At 38.0% G+C, this 21,596-nt stretch overlaps 1 protein-coding gene across 7 annotated transcripts in view; it reads right to left on the bottom strand.

Moving 5' to 3' along the window:
* Positions 1 to 21,596, bottom strand: part of NRG1 (neuregulin 1) — a 1,034,638-nt gene that overhangs the window by 132,297 nt on the left and 880,745 nt on the right. For 6 of the 7 annotated variants that reach the window (XM_036249746.1, XM_036249751.1, XM_036249750.1 and 3 more), the window contains exons 3-5: positions 15,620 to 15,741; positions 7,381 to 7,431; positions 5,609 to 5,659 (exon numbers count right to left, since the gene is read on the bottom strand). In XM_036249746.1, the coding sequence (XP_036105639.1) occupies positions 5,609 to 5,659; positions 7,381 to 7,431; positions 15,620 to 15,741 (224 nt within the window). The remainder of the gene's footprint in view (positions 1 to 5,608; positions 5,660 to 7,380; positions 7,432 to 15,619; positions 15,742 to 21,596) is intronic. The other variant, XM_036249752.1, reaches the window with a different exon arrangement.

Raw genomic sequence — 21,596 nt, 5'->3', positions numbered from 1 at the left:
GGAACAACTGGGATAAATGTGGTTGTATTCCTGGAATCTTTATAAAAATTCCATTTTGATGCCTTTTTTTTTTTTTAAGATGGCCTAACCTTGAGCTCACTCTATGGATCCCATAAGACTTTGTAATAAAAGACCAGATGATGTGAAATCAGATTTAAGTTTAAATTTCTGCTCTACTACCGACTTAGTTTTTGAATTTGGACATGTCAGAAATTTCTGAGTCTCAAGTCTTTCATCTGATAAATGGGATAAAATCTAGATGACAGACTTACTGTGTGAATAAATGACTCAATAAATATACTCCTTAGAAAATGTACAGTAAGATACAAATACCAGTTTTTATATATACATAGCACACACACACATGTGGCTGTATGGTTCAAAAGAATAATTTAGTAGAAGGGTAATTTTCACTAAATACAAAAGGTTAACTAGGATTGAGTTATAAACTTGATCAAAAGTTTTGAGACCATCTTGTCTGGCAGCGGAATGCAATGAGAGACACTGAGTGACTTCAGAAAGGGCAAAGGAGAACTGGAGCTGCAGGGAGAACTAAGAGAAAAAAATAAGATACATTCACTTACAAAATAAATGAACTGAACGTGCCGGTCATAACTCGCCTGAGCACATGAAGGGCTGTGATATACAACTGCCTACTCTTGCTCCGAGTCATTGTATTGTTTTACGTATCTGCAACTAACTCTAAGCAATCAGAAAGACAAATATATACCAGTTGGGCAATTTCCTTTGCAAATTATTATTTTATTGCTACACGATGCATGGTAATTAGTCCACGACAGACAGAGCCACACCCTTGAAAACGTCATGTTTATAAAAATCTGGAAATACAATTTGCATTCAGTTAGAAGTAGCTCTCCAACAGAGACAGGGCAGAGGTCCTATTTTACCAATAATTGAAATGCTATTTTTCTAGCTAGGAATCCTTTAGCAAAGGTCCGAGCAGTTTCCTCTCCAATTAAAGCAGGGAAGTCAGCTACAGCTGAGGGTGGAACAGAAGAACCATCGCTCTAAGTCTCACCAGTGGACCAGCAGGCCTGGTCTGATCTAATCGATATATATCACTGTGTTGTTCCGAAGTGAAAATGCTGTGTCTCATTATAACTGAAATGTCTCTGCAGACAAAAGACTTTTTCTTTCTTTCTTTCTTTTTTTTTTTTTTACTTCAGCTAGCTCTTTTAGGTGCCAAATTAAAGATTGAATTGTTCATTTCATTCAGAGATTTCAAAGAGAACTTCCTGGATGAGTTCCTTTAAAATGCAGCCTTAGCCGAGAATATATATTTTGAAAAGGCAGTGATTTCTTGGCATAGAACTTACAGCGACAGCATTTAGACTAAAAATCATTAACTCCTTTCCTCCTCCAACAGTAAAGAGGTTGTCCTACATTGTTCAGATAAGATGTAAGGACTCCCCTGATTTCCATTCTCCCTTCAGGGCCACATGACTTTTGTAGGTACTCGCCCTCTTCGCCCGGGGGACCACCTAACAACAAAGCTCTGCTGAATGAGTCACCCCCATTTCCCACACTAGGCTTCCCAGTATATGTTTGAGAGGCTCAAGACTATACAGACTTAGAAACTGAGTCCCAGGGAGGCTAAACAACTTGCCTAGAGTACAGGGTAATTTACAGCAGGCGCGTTTAGACTTCAGAGCACAAGTCCATTCAGGGTGCGTGTCCTTCCCATTTTCCTACCACCTGGCATGCTTCGATGTGGGCCGGAGACCCGGGCCCAGCTGGCTCCAGGCAAGGCCTTTACCTTAATCCACCAAACCCACTGTGTAGCAAAGACTGCTTTTCAGTCTGTTCGCAGAATCTCATTCCTTTTAATAGTGAAGTCTTTTTTTTTTTTTCTTTTTTTTTTGAGGTGACTAAACCTTACACATCGTCGTACTGACTAGGTTCGAATCCTGCTTATGTAACTTCAGACAAGATACATCAGTTCTGTCGTCTGAGAAGTGGAAGGAGAGGTTTTGTGAGACCCGTGAGCCATCATTCTTGTAAATCACAAGCCCAGTGCCTGGCACACAGTAGGCCTTCAATTAACATTTGCTACCATTACCATCATTGTTATGATTACTATAAACATATATTATTACTAAAGACTGTTTTTCAAAACGGTATATTTTCTTTCCTATTTCTATTTATTAGGCTTTTCATTTTTGTTTTCCTCATTTATATATTAAATTGGAATGGATGATGCTTAATTCAGTAAAGTGGTTGGTATAACAACTGTATTTTTGATAGCATTCTACAAAGTTGTTGGCAAAACGGGGTCACCGGCAGCGGGCACTTCAGAGAGAAGTCATTAAGGTTTGTTCTAAATAATCCATTTGCTTTTCTGCTGCTTCTGTGCAAAGCAGGAACAAGACAGTCCTACTAACGGTTTTGTAAGGTTCGAATTCGTTCCCACCTAAATCCTGTCACTTATGTGTAACAGGACACTCTTGTGCACTTTATTTATACATTTCAAATCACAGATGGCCTGGTTTACAAAAAATAAAATGAAATGAAGAAAACCAACGCTGCTCTTTAGCAGGAGATTATAAGAAGAATCTTTTTAAAAAGTATAATTAATGATTCTAAAAATAGTGACTGTACAATGCAAGTTCCCAATTTCAAAAAAGAAGAAGTTAAAATGTGCCTCACAAAGGCAAAGATTATTAACTTCGATATTCTGCCAATCTTTTTAAAATGCTGGAAAAGTAAATACAAAAGGGACAAACATGAAAAGGTGTTTGTAAACAAAAAATAAGTCTTTTAAAAACTTCCAGTCAGGAATGATTTCTTTATTATTACAGTGATTGAAAAAATTAAAGATTTTTAGATTTAAAAATCATTTTTAAAATTTCTGATTTCTATTTCATGCCACGGGGAAAATGCTCATGATACAACAAGCAAACAGTGGGAGAATGGGCAGAAAGCCAGAATGAAAAACACTGATTAGGAGAAAATATACTAAAAGATTTGCGATATTATTTTGAATAGGTAGGTGGACAATTTTTATTTTCTTCTTTCTGCTTTTTCTATTCCAACATAAAGAGAAAAGAACTCTGGGGACTGCAGGGGTCCGGGGAGGCTCTGGGGAGACAGGATGTTGGCGGAGAAGACTGACCCGGCATCCCAGGCAGGGTGCCGAGCAGGGTCAAGGACACAAACTGCCACTGCGGAGCCCTCTCAAAAGGGACCCATCAGGGAGGGCCCTCAACACGGGCCTGGCAGGAAGAGGAGTTTCCCTGCCAGGGTGTGCTCATGGCCACCCAAAGAACTGAAAAGTAACACAGTGCAGCGCCGTTTTCACATCGACCCAAAAAGCACCCCTGTCACCACAACACGCAACAGGTTCGGTGAATCCATAGGGCTTCGGAACGGCTTTGCAATATTCATTTTGGAAAACGCCACTGTGGACAGTTGGAGGAATGCAGCCCACACAGACGGGCCACATGGAAGAGCAGTTCCTCTCTGCAGCCCTGTTCTCCAAGGCTGGTCATGTCTGACCGTGGGAGTTTTCCCAAGGACTCTGGCTCTTACGTATCTTTAAGTCCAGCTTACTGCTCTTGCCGATCCTTCGAGTTCCCTGCAGCCTTTACTACACAGACGTGTTTCGCTCCCAGCTCCTCTGCAGTGCAGAGTTCTGCAGGGCGCTGCCTGTAAGTGAACGGAGCGTCGCACGCACCATGCTGTCACCGCTCCAACCAAGACCGGACTTAGCATCCTGCCACTCTTGGTTTATAGTTTCCAATTACAGAGCATACTTTCATGAGATTAAAAAAATGTATTAATTAATCAATTCAATCATATTTAGTGAGAGCCTAGTCTGAATGGGGAGTGATATACAAAAATGGTACACTGAAATATTTTCGCATAATGGTACACAAATCTTTCTTTCTTTGTCTTAAACCTTTACCAAATATCAGGAACTAATTCTGCCGAGAATTAGAGATCAGTGTCAGATTTCAAAATTATTTTCTCTCTCAACAGTATTGCAGTGAATGGAAATGTAAACTGAGAGATTCATTTCAGTTCCCTAAAGCTCTGAAAAACCGAAAGAAATATTTCTTCCATTCCATAATTACTCAGCTATGCTTAAGGATAGTATCCATCGCCCCATTAATGATAGCATGAAAGGTTCCAATTACAAGAGTTTCAATAACTTTATTCAATGAATCATGCAGTAGAGAAATTATTCCCAGAAAAAAAAAAAAAAACACCAAAAAGAAAAACCTGGTATTTGCTTTTTTATAATAAGCACTCAAATATATAAAACAAAGTACAATGATTCCTTAATGCTAGTGGGCTAAAATCTATATAATTAGACAAATCTTCTTATAAGTAGAATTAAATAACAAATATCTCAAACTCCCCAAAGGGGTTATCATTTTGGAGTATAATGAGTGTCCTTAGAATTCAGAGGAAGCCAGTTTGGTCCTTCCTAGCATTCCATTTCCAGTTTGATCTTACTAGACTGTTGTCATCAACTCAGTTGAATGATGCTTTATCGAGGTAAAATGTAGCCAAAACATACTTCATGCCATAAAAAAAAATATGCTTACATCACATCGTTACAATTTTGGTACCACCAACCTGAAGGGAAGCTCTTTAGGTCAAACAGGATCTATTTAAACAGATTTGCAGAACAACTGAAGTTGCCTAAAGTACAGCCTTTCTTCCTCCTACTATGCTGATAGCCAAAGGAAACTGTTCCTTGAACGCTCTCCAGGTTGGAACTGAATAATTGGAACATCTATTTATTGAAGAGCTTAGCAAACTGAGAAATAGCTTAAAAAAAAAAAAAGCTAAAATAAGGGAGAGAAAGACTGTAGTTATAAGTTTTATTTTCAAGGTCTGATAAATTCCCCTGTTGGATATCAAAATTTAATGCTATGCTATTCACAATTTATAAGTATGAAAACTATTTTTACTAGTCCTTGCTAATAATGTCTTCAGTTCCCCTGACATTGCACAAGGCACCAATCAGTCTAACAATTGTAGAACTCCATAAGCACAAAGCACATTTAACATTAAACAGATGAAAACTAATCTGAGATCTTGCCTAGGGACTTGCTTTCAAACATTTTCATAATAAGTCACTTGCCATCAAATTTGAATTAAGGGCATCTATATATAGTTTCCTTACTCCATCACAGCAGACTTTATTTGAGAACTGAGGAGCTTTGGAAGAGGGGCCCCAGACAGCTGGGTATCATGCCTCTGGCAGTTGCTGAAGGCATCAAGACACACTTTAAAAAAAAAACAACAAAAAAAACGAAAACCACAATGTTCTCTACTGCTCGCTCAGAACTTGGCCTCAGAGGCTATTCAGTTATTTTCCAACATTTAAAGACACTATATTATCCTAAAACCACCATGTGTGTGGTATCTCTTCCAGATGTATCTTAGGGGGAGGTGGTATCTAGTGGTTCCCAAGCATAAGAGGGGCTATTTCTATTCCAACAGCAAGTACCATCCTGCTTCCAAACTTGATACAGGGTCCCTTGATAAAGGCAGAGGGTAGACATGAACACCACCTTTGGAAGCAGACATTGTCTTGGGTTAAAAACTAATGAACAGAATATTTAAATGTACTTACATGAAGAAGTATTTGCTCCTTCGGTTGTTACTGATATTCTAATGGGAGACTCTATAAAACATAAAAGTGGAATGAGGCTTTACTGAGTCATGCCCTTGGATCCTTACACTAGAAATTGGCCAGGCTTGGGTATCATCTAGAAAAGGAGGACTAGAAAATAGTGCAACCAAAAAACTGAAGCATTTCAAAGTCAAACAAAGACATATGCAATATTCAAAGACCACAAAGGAGTATTTCTGCAATCCAGATCCAAAGACTTCTGAAAGCAATGGAAATGGAGTGGGTTCACCTGCAAAGACACCCCACACTCCCTGCTCTGTGCACTTCCTAGAAATACCACTCTAAACAGCATCACCACAGGTCAGACAGACAACTCCTCTGACGTGTGGTCTTGATTTTAAAAAATGTGAAACCAGAGAACAATCTCCATATTCAAAGAGAATAAAATCAACTGTCATGCTTAGAGAAAATAAAAAATAAAAGAAGAAGAATGAGAATATTTTCAAGCAACTTTGTCTGCATAAGCATCCTGACCAAGCATGGTGCTGAATAAAATCCATGCACAATCTACTAGAGGAATTACATTAGGATTCAAACAAAACATGCTTCATAAGTACATAATACAATCAATGGGATGTCAGCAGCAAGATCTTCTTAGGCAGCAAGGATAAGGAAGGAAACCAGTATGCAAATACAGACCTAGCATAAAACATAACTCATGCAGAAAAAAAGCTTAGGGCCTAAGAAATTTATTAGTAAGAAATAAGAACAACTTAGTATTGAAGAAGGATTGAAATTCAGCAGCCAGAAAGTTATAAAGATTCAAGCCATATATCAGAAAATAATAGTTACTGTCTAAATTCCCAAGACAAGCACCACATAAATTTAAAAGCTCAGGTTCATAATAGCATCTCCTGGAGTTGGATAATTAAGTCCCTACATTTAAAACAACTTTAAGAAGCCTGAATGAAAGGTGAAGAGATTCAGCTAACTCGACAATTTTTTTTCTTTTGATCTTTTTCCTTCCTCCCTCCTTTTCTTTCCTCCCTCCCTCCGTCTCTCCCTCCCTCCCTCCCTCCCTTCTCTCTCTCTTTGTCTGTCTGTCCCTGTCTCTCTTTCTCTCTCAGTAGGAAAAGTAAGAGCCTCTTAGAGTCCAGGATTGCCCCATCCTACAAACACAGGTACTTACATTTTAGTAATGACCCATGAATATGCCCTAAATACGTATAGCCAAAAGAGTCTAGCATCTAGAGAAATTTAGCTTTTAAGATTTTAAACAATGGCCTTGAAGGAAAGATTAAAAACTGGTGAAGATAAAAAAAAATTTTTTTTAAAGTTAGATTGTGCTGTGTCAGATTATATAGGTTCAACAAGCTACAGACCATAAAAAAAAAAAAAAAAAAAAAAATCAATGAAGCCAAAACTTTAAATATGGGGTAATGAAGGGAAAAAGTACTGAGCCTGAAGTATCTGCTCTCCTGAGTCTGCTGAGCTATACCACTTAACACTCAGTTCTAATGTCACTAAATTGTGTCCAGGCATAGATTTCTTTTCCTCGTGTACGCCTCTCAGGCCCAAGTTCAGACATACATCAAGAACTGCACTCCATGAAGCAACATCCAGAAAGGCAGGATGAGCTGGAGGAAAACACTGGGCAGCAAACAAGAGCCGCTGGAAGTGGATGCAGAAGGGGTTCTGATTAGTAGAAGGAGCAGCCAGCAGTGATGTCTGTCATGCTGGTTAGTAACACTGGACGAGCTTATTTTCCTTACCTGGAGACACATAGGCTCTTTCAGTTGAGTCTGGCATGCCAGTGGTGATCTCTGCAAAAAAGAAAGGTGATAGGATATTATGATGTATGATCGAGAGGCCGGGAACCAGTTCCACAGCCTGCCTTCAACTGAAAAATGAGTGTAAAGGAAGGAAGTATTGCAAGGGGGTGATGAAAGTCTGGCTTTATCCATACAGAGAGTTAGAAATGCAAAAAAAAAAAAAAAAAAAGAGAGACTGTCCAGACAAGCAGTTCTTCTTTCTTGAGCAAAGAGCATGAGATGGACTGTGCTAGAAAAATTAGGAAGAATTTACTGTCCCCACGGGGGTCAGTGAAGGACAGTATGTGACCAAAAGGTTGAGGGCCCCTCCTCAGAAAGGAAGACAGAAATAGCTGAACTAAGAACATCAAAGCTGTAGTCAGAATTTTAAAATGATAGGTCTTTGGAGAATTACATTTTTGTTCAAAAACAAAAGCAGGCAATGTTTCAAGTTGGGGTTGATGGAAAACATCAAGTTCTGGCATTCAACACTCATAATCAAGATGGGCACTTGATCATATGATAGACATTTCAGCTGCTGGGGGCAGAACACAGACTAAGTAGGCAGCTTCATCCCCAAAGAAATGAAGAATGAACCTGCACACTCGGGACACACAGTTATCATGAGCACCGTGATAGTCTTGTTCAAACTTTGACTTGGTCTCTTATTGCATTTATAATGAAATAAAGAATGATTATATAGTCTAACTCGGTATTCATTCAGTGCTTCTGAAAAGGGTTTTTCAGTTGTTAAGATGTAATATTTTGAGTAAGTCATAGTTTTATGAAGCCTGGAAAAATGTAGAGATGCAATGATGAATATCATTTAAAACTTCACTGTATGTAAAATGATTGTTAAATATCTTAATAGTACTTCACTATTTATTAACCAGGACAAAGAGGTAAGTTGTTATAATATATATACATTGCAAAAGGTACTAGATCCTAATAAAATCCTAAGCAGGTAAGCATGCTCTCAGTCTGTTAACCATGGAGTTGGAAAAGTTTGTGGTCAATCTTTGAATATAGATATGAGCATTTAGGATTTCCATGATAGGACTAGTCAAGTCAGTAAGAGAAACTGATGTAAGTTGGCAATATTTCTTCCACCTCAGAAGTTGCTTTAGGGATAAAAGGTTTTGTGAAATTGGAAGGAAAAAATTGCCTGTGAGATTCAGCAGGGATGCTGAAGAATAAGTATCAGTTCAAATATAAGTACATAAAGATCAGAAATATTCCTTTAGTAAGACCAAGTGTGTCTTTCTCATGCAAATCAAGTATGGATGGTCCTCTCTGATGAAGCATTAGGAGGACACACCATTCAAAGTGTGAGACTATTATCAAGCCACCAAAGTTGCCTATGTAGGTTCGTATGCCCACTAAGAATGGGACAAAGTGAAAGGAAACAGTGTGTGAGGGTGTATGAAGTCCTCTGGACTTTCTCAAGCGGCAGGCATGAAAGGATATTCTGAGCTGGTGATATGGCAGTATCAGTTTCTGAAGTGGCTACAACTGGCTTTCTTGATTTGGGCTGTAGAAAATGAAACTGGTCTTCTTTGGGGAAATTTAATCTAAGAGAAACATTTTTATCAAAGATTCACAGTATTTAGCTTTCTTTATGAATACCTAGAAGTTCTACATTCCCAAGCAAAGTGCTTACAGAAGAGATGCTTCCTTATTCTGTCCTTCAGAATCCGTCAATGACATGCCAGCCAGACTGGAGAAGTAAGCTCAGGATCACAAGACTTGGGCAAACGTCCCAATCCCAGCATGAATAAAGACTCTTCACATTTATTTTTGACAAACTAAGTGGTTGGTCACTGTGACCTTCCAAAAAAAAAAAAGATTCAGAGCTTTTCTAACTTCTGCATAAAAGATCTCATGTTAGAGGAAAGGTTAACCATAACATTTCCCTTTTAATCTGGGTGTTACATTAAATACCAGAACAGGAGGTTACTACAAAGATGAATCTATACAGAGACAACTTAAAATAGCCTCCATTCCAAAATTAGATCTTTATCCCACAGACCTTTAAAAATATCTGTAATGATTATAGTTCCAAATAAAACCCTTTTAATTATCTTGGGGGAAGTTATATACTTCTATACTAAAAGAATCTTGCTAATAAGAAAAGCTCATCTTTTAAATTAAAACCACTCAGCAGGCATTTTTATGTGTGTTTGGGGTAGAATTCATAATTTTAGAAAACAACCTTTTATTATAAGTGTGACTGAAAATAATTTTATCTTAAATTATAAATTTAAAAAGTATTAAGTCCCACAATCTCCTTGATGTTTAAGTATCATATTTTCCCACTGCAAGTTGGAATATTAAACATGTTCATTTGTAAAGGACATCCCCTTCATTAGTGCAAAATAATGAGGATTTATTATCATCAGAAATTGGATACAAGTTATGCTGAGTAGTCAAGTAAACATAAGGAATGTTAGTATATTTATAATGTTTTAATGCATTATTAATAAATTAGATTTGTTCTCAAGAAAAAGTTGCAGTGCATGAAAATTACCTCTTCTGGAAAGCAATTTTTCTAATCATATATGCATGTCTTGTTTGAGACTTCACCGTGAGCATAATATAATGAATATAACTATTTAGCAAAATACACACATACATATATACAAACATGCATATGATGTTTCTGTGTGCATTTAAACATCAAATCATGTGACCTTTATGCTAAAATTACAGACCATTGTCGTGCATACAAAACATTTGATCAAGTCTCTTTTTCAAAGATTTGAGACGGGCACCCATGTATTAGCACTGATAAAGATGACTTCAGGAGCATCTCTGAATGTCTGAAATCTTGCTCATAATGAGTGCTTACTTTCAAGCAACTGGAAATTTTAAAATTAATAAATGGTATAGAGATAGGATAGATATTATGCATTAAAAAGACAACTCTATTCAACTCATATTAGCCTTCTTGGGACTCCTTCACAATGAGCCATATACATGGAGGCTACTATACAAATTATCAAACATTTTATTTTATTTATTTATTTATTTATTTTTATCCTCACCCGAGGATATTTTTCCATTTTTTGTACAGATAGAGTGGGAGGGAGAGAGAGAGAGAGAGAAACATCGACGTGAAGGAACACATCGAGTGGCTGCCACCCGCACGACCAACCAGGGCCGGGGACAAACTGCAACCGAAGTACGTGCCCTTAGCGGGAACCGAACCCGGGTCTCTCCGGACGGCAGGCCGACGCTCTAACCGCTGAGCCAAACTGGCCAGGGCAAAACTTATCAAACATTTTATATGCTTCTCAGTATAACTGTAGGTTGTCCACCAATATCACAGCGTGTGCAACAACACTGTCTCCTGGAGAAAGGGTGCGGCTGAGCCCGTTACCCACATGAGACAATGTTTACAGGACCAATTGATATATTAATCAAATTTCATAAAAATAATATTTTTCTGCTCATCACAAATGAAGCAGCTATTTTATTGCTATGAGTCCAATTGCTCCTATGGGATCTTGAATCTCACTCAAATAATTTCTCTCCTGATTAAAGAAGAAGAAAACATACTAGAAGATATGATTGATTAGCTGTATATTCTCCTATATTAATCTTTTAAAAGGCAGCACTATTTAATTAATTTGAAAACCAGCTAGGTCTATTATTCTTTTCCCTAGTCTGATGCCCAGGAGTTCTCATGGAGCTTCTTAGCCAAGAATGAATTGCTAAATTACCGTTTCTTATACAAAAACCAAGCTAAATAAAATACAAATAAAAATAAACATATAGTGTATGATCTTTGTAAGCAAAGTGCCATATTTGAATTCACAAAAGGAATTCACTTGTAGCCATCACGTAATGATGACTCCCTGTGAGATCCTTCTTTATATGAAAGCTCAAATGGACTTCGTGAGGTTTACATAATCCCAGAAGTAATTAGCAGTTTGCATAGGTTAAGATCTGTCTACTAGATGACAACTTCTTCTTTCCAAATAAAGTAGAGATTAAAAGGCAGAAAACATACACATTTCTAAAATATAGTAAATATAATAAAATACAAAATATAGCTTAACAAACTCATTGGCTATGTATACATTATTTTCTAAATGCTTGGAAATAAGATCATTATTTCACTCAAGCATAAAATGATTCAAGGGGAATTTCTTAGTGTTTTTTTTTTTTAAATCATTTCATTTAGTTGCTAATCTAAGTAGATTTAAACAATGAGTTTCATTGCAAACAGTTCTGAATATTGAATAGAAGACTTTTATGATATGCTAATTTTATTCTAATAGTTATAGAACAGTCTTCATGAGATTAAACATAGTGTCACACAGGAAGGTCATCTTGCTGCATTTTTGCATTTTTGCATTTTTTTCTGGGTAGAACACAGTCTCCCTTACATGTCTTCTTCTAGCCCCTGCCATCCCTCCTAGAATATTATACCAGAATACAGTCTAAATGCATTGACTCAAAGAAGGCACCTGTGGGGGAACTTAAGTAAATCACAAGGAATCTTTTGCATAGGATGGAATTAGGGTGATCAGTTCCAGCAACATACCAGGATCTTTCATCAAGGTGACCTGTACAGAAATGATCAAACCACAGGTGTATATTTATTTTGAAAATATGGGAGAGATGGCTAAGACCACACAAAATAGACAAAATCACTGACATTTTGTAGAAACATAAAATCTCGAGGAAGTTCTATATAATATTTTTATAACACTTATACTTCTAGGCCTTCTTTCTAGGACCCCCACAGAAAAAGAAATTATTGAGAATTCCACTCTCTCAGCCCAAGTCAATAGTAAGTGTATGTTGGAAGACAAGGGGTAGCCATGTGGTAGTTCAGAACCAGAGTGGAGTGTTCTTTTTCTCTCTAAAAGAGTATTTATCTGCAGCCTTTGCTCAGATTCCTGGGGAGACAAAACATTTTTAAATTAATTAAAAGCTAGTGCCTCTGAGTCCCACCGAGCTCAGGACCCAAGCTGACTTCTATGATAAGCAGCCTTGATCTGAATGAACGTAGCCAGTTCACAGACAGCAGAGGAAGAGGGCAAAGATCAGCATGACTACATATTTTCCTTCCGGTGACACTGGACCTGAGCCCCTGCAGTACAGTAAGACTCCCAATGCACACGATGTACCAGGCTTGTCAGTCAGGGCACCTGCCGAGCCACCGGCTCTGATGACCTGCCTTCCCCAGCCACCGCCTCTGAGACGGGCATTTCTCATTTCCCGCCTTCCTTCCCTGGACTGAGCCCCTGACGGGCACCTGATGAGAAGGCAAATGATTTGTAAGCTCTCTAGGTCTTTTCGTGTGATCTCATATACTAAGCTCTACCAATCAGATTCCTGCTGTGGGGAAGTTGATTTGGGAACTAAAGAAACAATCATACAGAAGGAGTTAAAACTGACAGAATGCCTTAAAAAGAACTGTGAGGAAGAAGATGGCCAAGCGGGATCATCGTCAGGTCAAAGTTTGGAATGATGAAGAAGCAGGGTTGAAGCAGGAGAGATGGGAAGATACAAGAAACAACAGAAGCGTCAAGAAGTATCTGAAGCACAGGAAAGGCAGACACAGAGAAGGGCCACAAACTCCCCTTGTTCAAATTTGTGGAGATGCCCTGGGTTCAATTCCGTTTCCTTGAGGCCCAGTTATAATGAGGCTCTACTTCTGCCCCATGGAGTCTTTGTCTCCTCGGCCTCACCATCCCTTCAGTTTTTATTCTCTACAAACTCAAGAATCTACTTTACACACTGGCAAACACACGGTCAGGTACTGAGTGAGCTATACAGACTCAGGAATCAAAGGAATCTGGGTTCATGTCCCCTTTTGCTACTAAATATCTTCTGATCTTAAATGTGTCCATCTTAAGACACAGTCTAAATTCCACTTTCTTCTTAAATACAATGAGAGGATTGGATAGGGATGAACTCTTCCTAATGTTCTAAGAACGTAAAAACAAGTCTACCTCCCATTGTAATCGAGATTCTTTGATCTCCTTCAGATGCTTAAAATGAGCCAATAAAACCCCACTCCCTGACAAATTTCAGTTGGTTGTTTATAAAATAATAAGTCATGAACTTCTCTTTATTCTTGTCAGGTAAAAAAAATATTTATTATCAAAAACATCCCTACTTTCCTTTCTCTACACTATATTGTCAATATCATATATTCAAAATCAAAACCAATTCTTGAATGGATATGCAAAAATGATGTTTCTCCTATGAGAGAAATGTGCAAAGCCACATCTCCCAACTTTTGGCACCTTCAAATTAATAAAAAAAGAACCCTATTGTTTTTTCCCCAGAAAATACATGGTGTTAAATAATTCATGGCTTAATCCAGCAAAACAGAAAACATGGAATAATGAATATAATACTGCTGTAAGCGTTCAGGGAGACCATGACACTTACTCTAATTTGATTTTCCTGGGACTTTATGGTATGCATAGCTACACAAATCTATTCCAAGTGTCAAAAATCATAATTCAATAGCGTGTACCACGAGGAGACACATTGGATCAAGGCAGCGACAGACTGGGAACAAGCTGGTAAACATGGTATGATAGGAAGAAAAAAACCAAGCCACTGAAATTAATTTATGAATTTATCTTCCAAGTAGCATCCTATAAATAAAAATACTAGCAAAAATGTACTGCTTAACCAGTGCTGACTAAAAAGTAAAGCGACGTTATATTTACTCATATAAATGGCTTTTACATTTTTAAACGATAAACATGGCTCCTAAAAACAGTAACGGAAACTACTTGTCACTGTTGTCTTTTACGCCCAGTGGAGGGGTATTTAAAATGAAGGTAATGAACTATTATTATGCTGTAATGGACTAAGAGTTAAGGTGGATTTTCCCAGCCCTTCCACATTTCTATCTCCCTTCTGCCTACCCTATTAAGTCCACTGGCACAAACTACATACATCAGTCTCCCATGGAGTTGACCCTTAAAGTTACTTTTACTCTTCCCTTCCTGGACTAGCATTTTTACTGCATCACTTTAAGAAATCAGGCCTTGCGCAGCCAGTGTGGTTGAGCATTGACCCATGCACCAAGAGGTCGCCGGTTCGATTCCCGGTCAGGACACACACCCAGGTTGTGGGCCCGATCCCAGTGAGGGGGCATGCAGGAGGCGGCCAGTCGATGTTCTCTCTCATATTGGTGTTTCTATCTTTCTCTCCCTCTCCCTTCCTCTCTCTCTAAAATTAATAAAGAAAAAAATTAAAACAAGAAAGAAACCGGGCCTGTGCAGTGGACCCACCTCAGCTATGACCCAGAAGCGGTGCAGCTAGGCTTGGTCTCACCGCGGACGACAGGCGTGAGACAGCAGTGGAGTGTCAGAATCAGAAAGAAAACACACTGCAAAGGTTTTGAAGGAGCACTTTATTTTTCCGAGAGACACGTTCACTGGCAGCTCGTTGGCGGCTCCTACGGATGAGTCGGAGGAAGGGCGGAGCCCTGGGGTGGGGACAGAGAGCCACCAGCTGCAGGTCTTTTAGTTTCCTCCATTTGTTTAACACATATCCTGGGCACTGTTCTCAGGAAAGAAGAAGCTGAGCCTCTGTACCACTCAGAGATGCTTTCCTTACCTCTCCTAATTTCAGGATGAACAGGCCGAAAAACAAACAGACGAAAATACTGAATGGCCTAACTTCCGATTACCTAGAGCCAGATGTATTAAAAACACATCTCAGCACATAAAAATTGCCACGTTTGCCAAGACTGCATTGTTTACACACGCACAATGTACATATATTTTATACATAACATACATATATGTAAATATATACAATTCACATAAATTCTGTGTATACACTTATAGTCTGTAATAAATTTACACACACACACATATATATACAAATATATATTCTGTTGTTGATAGAGCTGAAGACTTGACCTCCCTCCCTGACTAACTTAACAAGAGGTAGAACTTCCTTCTTTTAGCGACCAGTCCTGTCTCTGCCATTCATGAACTATCAAATTCTTTGAAAAAACATCTATGTATATTTCATGTCTATATCACCTCAGGGAGACTCAGAGAGCTTTCTGGAGAACATACAAGATACTTAAAACATATGTTTTTTTTAATTTGTTCATAATGCGATTTAACACACCAACATATGACAAGTCTTACCACCCATGTGATTACGCCTCTTACAGACCCAGAGAGAGAAAGCAGGAGGGATCTCTTACCATTTGAATCCACGATGGTGATATTGGCAGAGGCACTGTCATTTCCTAATTTGCTGATCACTTGGCACATATATTCTCCAGAATCAGCCAGTGATGCTTTGTTAATGCGAAGTTCTGACTTCCTGTAAGATCAGAACCAAAGTGGTGTAAGTATAGTTCACAGAAATACAGTGACCATCCAGACATATTTCTCTGTAGTTTCAGAGCTCTCCAACTCCCCTACCCCACTCTACACACACCACATCAAAACACAGCTCACTAGGACACAGATATATGATTTTACCAAAAGTGAAAGCGAGACACATCGTATTTAAGTTATACCACAGACAGAGCCTTAATTTTATCACTCAGATCAGGAATCTAAAAGAAGTTTTCTTTAATTTTTCTTTGTATTCCTCTACCACCACCATTATGCCTCAGATTTTTTTCTCAACCCAGCTGATATATTTTCTTTCCTGTCTATTTCTAAATGTCACCACCAGCCACTAGGAATTAAGAAAGTAAAAAAGTATAAAATCATGTCTTACACGCCCTGGCTGGTTTGGCTCAGCGGTTAGCATGTTGGCCTGTGGTCCCTAGAGACCCCGGTTCAGTTCCCACTAAGGGCATGTACCTCAGTTGCAGTTTGTCCCTGGCCCTGATTGGGTCATGTGAGTGGCAACCATTTGACGTGTCCCTTTCACGTTGATGTTTCTCTCTCTTTCTCTCCCTCCCACTCTATCTGAACAAAAAATGGAAAAATGTCCATTTATCCTTGGGTGAGGATAAAAAAAAATCATTTCTTACAAATCTGGTAAGAGCAGGCACTTAGGGCTGGAATAGATTAAAATGTTCCCCACTTCCTTTCTCGATAGAGTAACATCAGGAATTATGTTAATTTTGAATGAAAAGGATTTATCACTTCCAAAAGAAAGGAAAATTGTCTTTCTTTAAGACTCTTATTGCTAGGAGCATAGTGCCACAGAAATGGTTCTTAATGTTGAAATAAACAGTCATGCAACAATAGCACACATTTATAAAACTCTGCACATTATATCAATATCCGGCACTTCTTTTGAACACGGGCAGCATTGTGACTGCATTTGTCTATGTTTTACTATTGCACAAAGCCTATAATTTAAACAGTCTCTATGATTTAAAAACTAAGAAATACTGGGTGTTTACTAAAAACCTTTTATTTTATTTTTTCTGTAACTATATTTTAATAGGATGAGGGGACTGTTACAATATGCAGCCTTTCAATAGTACCGTTGTACACTCAAGCCTGGTACTGACTGCCTTGGGCTCTTGAGAAGAGGAAACGGAGAAACGAAGGCAGGAAGCAAAGAGAGAAATTCAGGATTACATATAAACCTCCCATAAATTACACCTTCCTAGTTTTTTGGTGAATTTTCTAGTTTTTTTGTCACATAATATTAATTAAATGAGAGCCATTATCCCAAATTGAATTCCTAATATTCTCTTCCATTGTTTCCAACTGAACCACCCACCCAATTCCGCATGTAAGCCTAAGCTCTTCCATCTTGGGGCCTTTGCACGCGCCACTTCTTCCTCCTCGACTGGGGACCCCGCAGTTCTAACCATCAAGATATTAGCCGACATAATCACGGAGAAACCATCTCAAGTGCCAGTTCCTCCATCAAGACTTCCAGGAGCACATAGCTGGAGCTGCTCCGGTGGTCTGAACTCTGCCAGCTTTGGGTACCACCTGCATGATCCCCACAGTGATTTCAGCATGTCTCCTCTCTCAAGGTAACACACACACTTTAAAGGGGAGGCCCTGCCCCGTGTCACCATTCTGTCCTCAGGGCATCCTCAAGCATTACCAGATGAACGTGTGAATATTACAATGAAGAAAATATTTGGATGTTCCCACTTAAGCTCTCTGCAAGACACAACATTCCTGCTGCTGGCTGCAGGAACGGAGGATGCAATATTAAGAGGGCAGAGACGGCCAGAGGTAGTCCAGATCAAGGGCAGCAAGTCAAACCAACATGTGGATCGAACAATTAGCTTCTTTAGCTATAATCCAGAACAAGGTCAACAGATAAACTTGAGAAAAGAAAACAATGTGTACTATTCTCAAATAAGTTTGGAAGACATTAGGTTAAACAAAACACAAGCTTTCTTTTTTTGTTTTTTAAATCCTACATGATTTCTCAAAGTCTTTAATATGCTAGTGTATTCTGACTCTCCGAGAGGGAGATATGTTATTTAGTTTCTCCAAAGTTATTTGACCATGGAATCCTTGTCATCCAAATGGCTTATCTGTTAGTATTTCCTGAAAATAATGGTCTAAAGAACATAGTTGGTAAAAAATGGACCTAATATAATAATGGCCTTGTTTATCTACATAATGAGAAGATGACTCAAGGGTCATTTATACAGGAATATTCACATACTAATCAGAGAGATTATTCATAGAAATGTTTCCCTGAAGTATATCCTTCTAAACCAAAATAGATCATTTTGATGGCAATCACCCTGGTAAGTAGATACTAAGATTTAATAATAAAATGTAACAGTTTTTTAAAATTATCAAATATAACAATATTAGGATACCCCCCCAATCAAGTTCTGATAACACTTAAGCCTGGTTTGAGATATTCAAATCTAGTGCTTTTTAAATGAATTATCAGCTATTTATACACTTTGTTCATACATGACAAGTTTGCTTCATGACAAACATCTATGAAGAATAATGAGAAGCAAGGAATAAATATTACAATAAGTTTGTCCAGACCAAAATAGCATACTTAGCTGAAAGAATTTTCATTTATGACCATAGAACCACTAACAATAATTGACAGATAAATTATGAAAAATGTCAGGATGGTGAATAATATTCTGGCTTTCAACACATAAAAAAAAGTAAATTCCTAAAATAAGATAATAGTAATCTTTCCTTAAGCCCCAAACATATAATACATATTATTAAAACAACAGCCCAGCCCTGGCCGGTTTGGCTCAGTGGTTAGAGCGTCGGCCTGCGGTCCTGAGAGACCCGGGTGCGGTTCCCGCTAAGGGCGCGTACCTCGGTTGCAGTTTGTCCCCGGCCCTGGTCGGTTGTGCGGGTGGCAGCCACTCGATGTGTTCCTTTCGCATCGATGTTTCTCTCTCTCTCTCTCTCTGTTCCTCTCTCTCCCTCCCACTCTACCTGAACAAAAAATGGAAAAATGTCCTCGGGTGAGGATAAAAAACAAAACAAAAAAACAACAGCCCAAGAATGTACAGCACCCCCCCCCCCAGGATTATGATAATTCCAAGAACACCCATTCTTTATTTATACAAATCTAGGAACAGTCCTTTATGATATCTAAAGAGTTCTTTCTTGACCTGGTGCCATTATTATTTTAGCTATTGAACCGAATCAAACTATAAGAAACATGGCAATTGAATTCATAGTTAGCATAATCTTAAAGGGATAGTTCTTAAAATAAAAATTCTCCCAATAGATCTGGGAGTGTTTCCTGGGACACTATTCCAAGTAATGTAAATAAAAGCTTAAAAAGAGAGAGAGAACAGGAAAATTTTTTCTTTCTATGCTCAGATAAATGTTGCATTAAGTAAATCTAAATAGATTCTTTACAATAGCACCTCAGTTGTTTTTATGCAAATATATGCTGTGGATTTCCTAGGCAGGCATGACATGTGGCGAAGGAAGCCTTTCTACGGAGAACAAACACCGCTGGGAATCGTAGCACTGAAAGTCACTGGGCTAAGACCAAGGCTCTGGTTCCTCAAGCCGTGCATAACAGATACATTCGGTTCAAACATCAGTGGCAGAAATACAGGCCAGAAGAGACATGTCTTGACAACAAGATATACAGAAAAAGGATGTCAATCAGTCATGCATTGAACATTACTCCATTTTAAACAACATGAAAATAAGGAAAAAAATAAACGTATGCAATGTTTGGGCAAAAACAGCACAAATAGATAAAAGTCTCAATATACTGCTCACAGGCTGGACCTCACCTAGAATACTGAATTATGTTTTGAAGTGGCATCTGATGAAACATTTTAACAACTAGAGAGCTTTGGAAGAGGGTGATCAGAATTGAGTGGGGCATAAAGAAGATTCTGTTAAGAAACAGAGGTCCCATTGGCTGGCAGCTATGAACAATGTATGGGTAACTATTTTAACATATTTCATGGTTGTCATCTACAAAAAAGTATTTGGAGAAGCTCTTGAAGGAGAATTACATCTCAGAGGAAAAAGAAGGCATCTTTTAAATGATATTCTAACAAAATGGATAGGGTGTCTCGTGAAAGAGTTACGTTTCCTTCTTTGGAAAGTTTGAAGTCTGAATAACCACCAGTCAAGCATACTCTTAACAAGAACATCTCTATGGAGAGAAAGACCTAATTAGATCAGTGGTTTCAACTATTTTTACAAAAAAACATAATAGTCCTGTTTTAAAATTAAAGCTTGAATCAGCACCTCACATTTAAAACTATGTGAAAGAGAGAAAGTGTTCAGGTCAAGGTGGTTGGCAACCCTTTCAACAACCCAACAGAAACAAGATTCTCTAGGGAAGGAATGGGTGAATCACTGATCTGGGTGCTCCTCAGCAGGGTCCCCTCGAATGCTAACCATATGTTTAAACTATGAGATTCTCCCATGCTTGTGTCCTGTAAGAATGGGAAGTGCTATCGCAAGAGAATAGAAATAGACACATTTTTCTTGAAAATTATATATTACAACAATTTGGGGCTTTGATAAGTATGGATACCATGGTCTTTCTTCACTCTCAACAGACTACCATATACTGTCATTAGGAAGGATGTTAATTTGGAAAAATTACTGAAATTCCCTTCCAATCATAAAAATTGCTCTTTAATTGATAAGTTATCTGGGAATCTGAGAGGAGTTAATGTTTTGGTGGATTTTCATTTTCTGAAAGTTTTAAAAGAGTTCATTTATAAAAAGTGTTTAAAACAATGCTTTAAATATGGTAAACTCCTAATAAATGTTAGCTGTTATTATAATTACATTGTACATTCCTATAATGTTTAAATGTTTATTATAAGCATGCACTACTTTTGAAATCATAAAAAATAATACAATGTAAGAATAAATTAATACAAACTGGTTTATAAATGAATATTCTTAATATTAATTTTTCTTTTTTATATCAAAATGCAAATTATATTCCTTCAATAAGTGATCACTAACAAGATGGATTCATGGTTCCAATAGCTGCTCTCTCATTTTTCTTATTTAGTTTAATTCTTCCACTATAGTTGACATGTTGAGACAACTTAAATGTGTAGAGAGATCAGTTTCTGTAATTCTGTTCCTCTGATCTCTAAGGAGTTCACTGTGTGTGTGTGTGTGTGTGTGTGTGTGCGCGCGCGCGCACACACAGCTTCAGATACTGCAGAGCTACCAATGAGAAGCAGGGAAGAGGGACTTCATAAGCAATTATTAGACTATATAGAACCAGGCACTACACCCAATGTCTCATAGAAACCATATGAAATAGGCACGTGGTATTTCTATTTTGTCTGAATGGAATTTGAGATTTTCTTACATATCAAGTTAAAAATGACTTCTCAGAGCTGCTAGGCTAAAAGAAGAAGGGAATATGTATTCACTTTTTCTATTATAGAGTTAAAAAAACAGAAACAAAAACTAACAACAAAAGAAATCATTTTCAATTTTTTTTTTTAAATTTGACCAAACGACTAGAGCCCATTTTAAACCAAATTAAAATATGTACGAGCAGAAATGAAGAGCTGAGACAAAATTCAGAACATCCAAAAGTGTGTGCCATACACAAGCAATAAGAAGTCACCTTCAGTAAGGCTAATATTGACCTGATATTTAAATAAGGCCAATCTGACAGTCCCAAACACCAAGCTCTTTAAAGGGTTTTTCTCATCAAAATCATTCACCAGGCAAAGGAAACAAGAAGAGAGGAAGGAACTTTGGGACACATACCACTCAGGCAGTTTCCACGTCTTTTACTTG

Source organism: Molossus molossus, unplaced genomic scaffold, assembly GCF_014108415.1.
Source record: "Molossus molossus isolate mMolMol1 unplaced genomic scaffold, mMolMol1.p scaffold_m16_p_9, whole genome shotgun sequence".
NCBI lineage: Eukaryota > Metazoa > Chordata > Mammalia > Chiroptera > Molossidae > Molossus > Molossus molossus.
The sequence above is the reverse complement of the archived record's forward strand: the minus strand, read 5'-3'. Positions and strand labels throughout refer to the sequence as shown.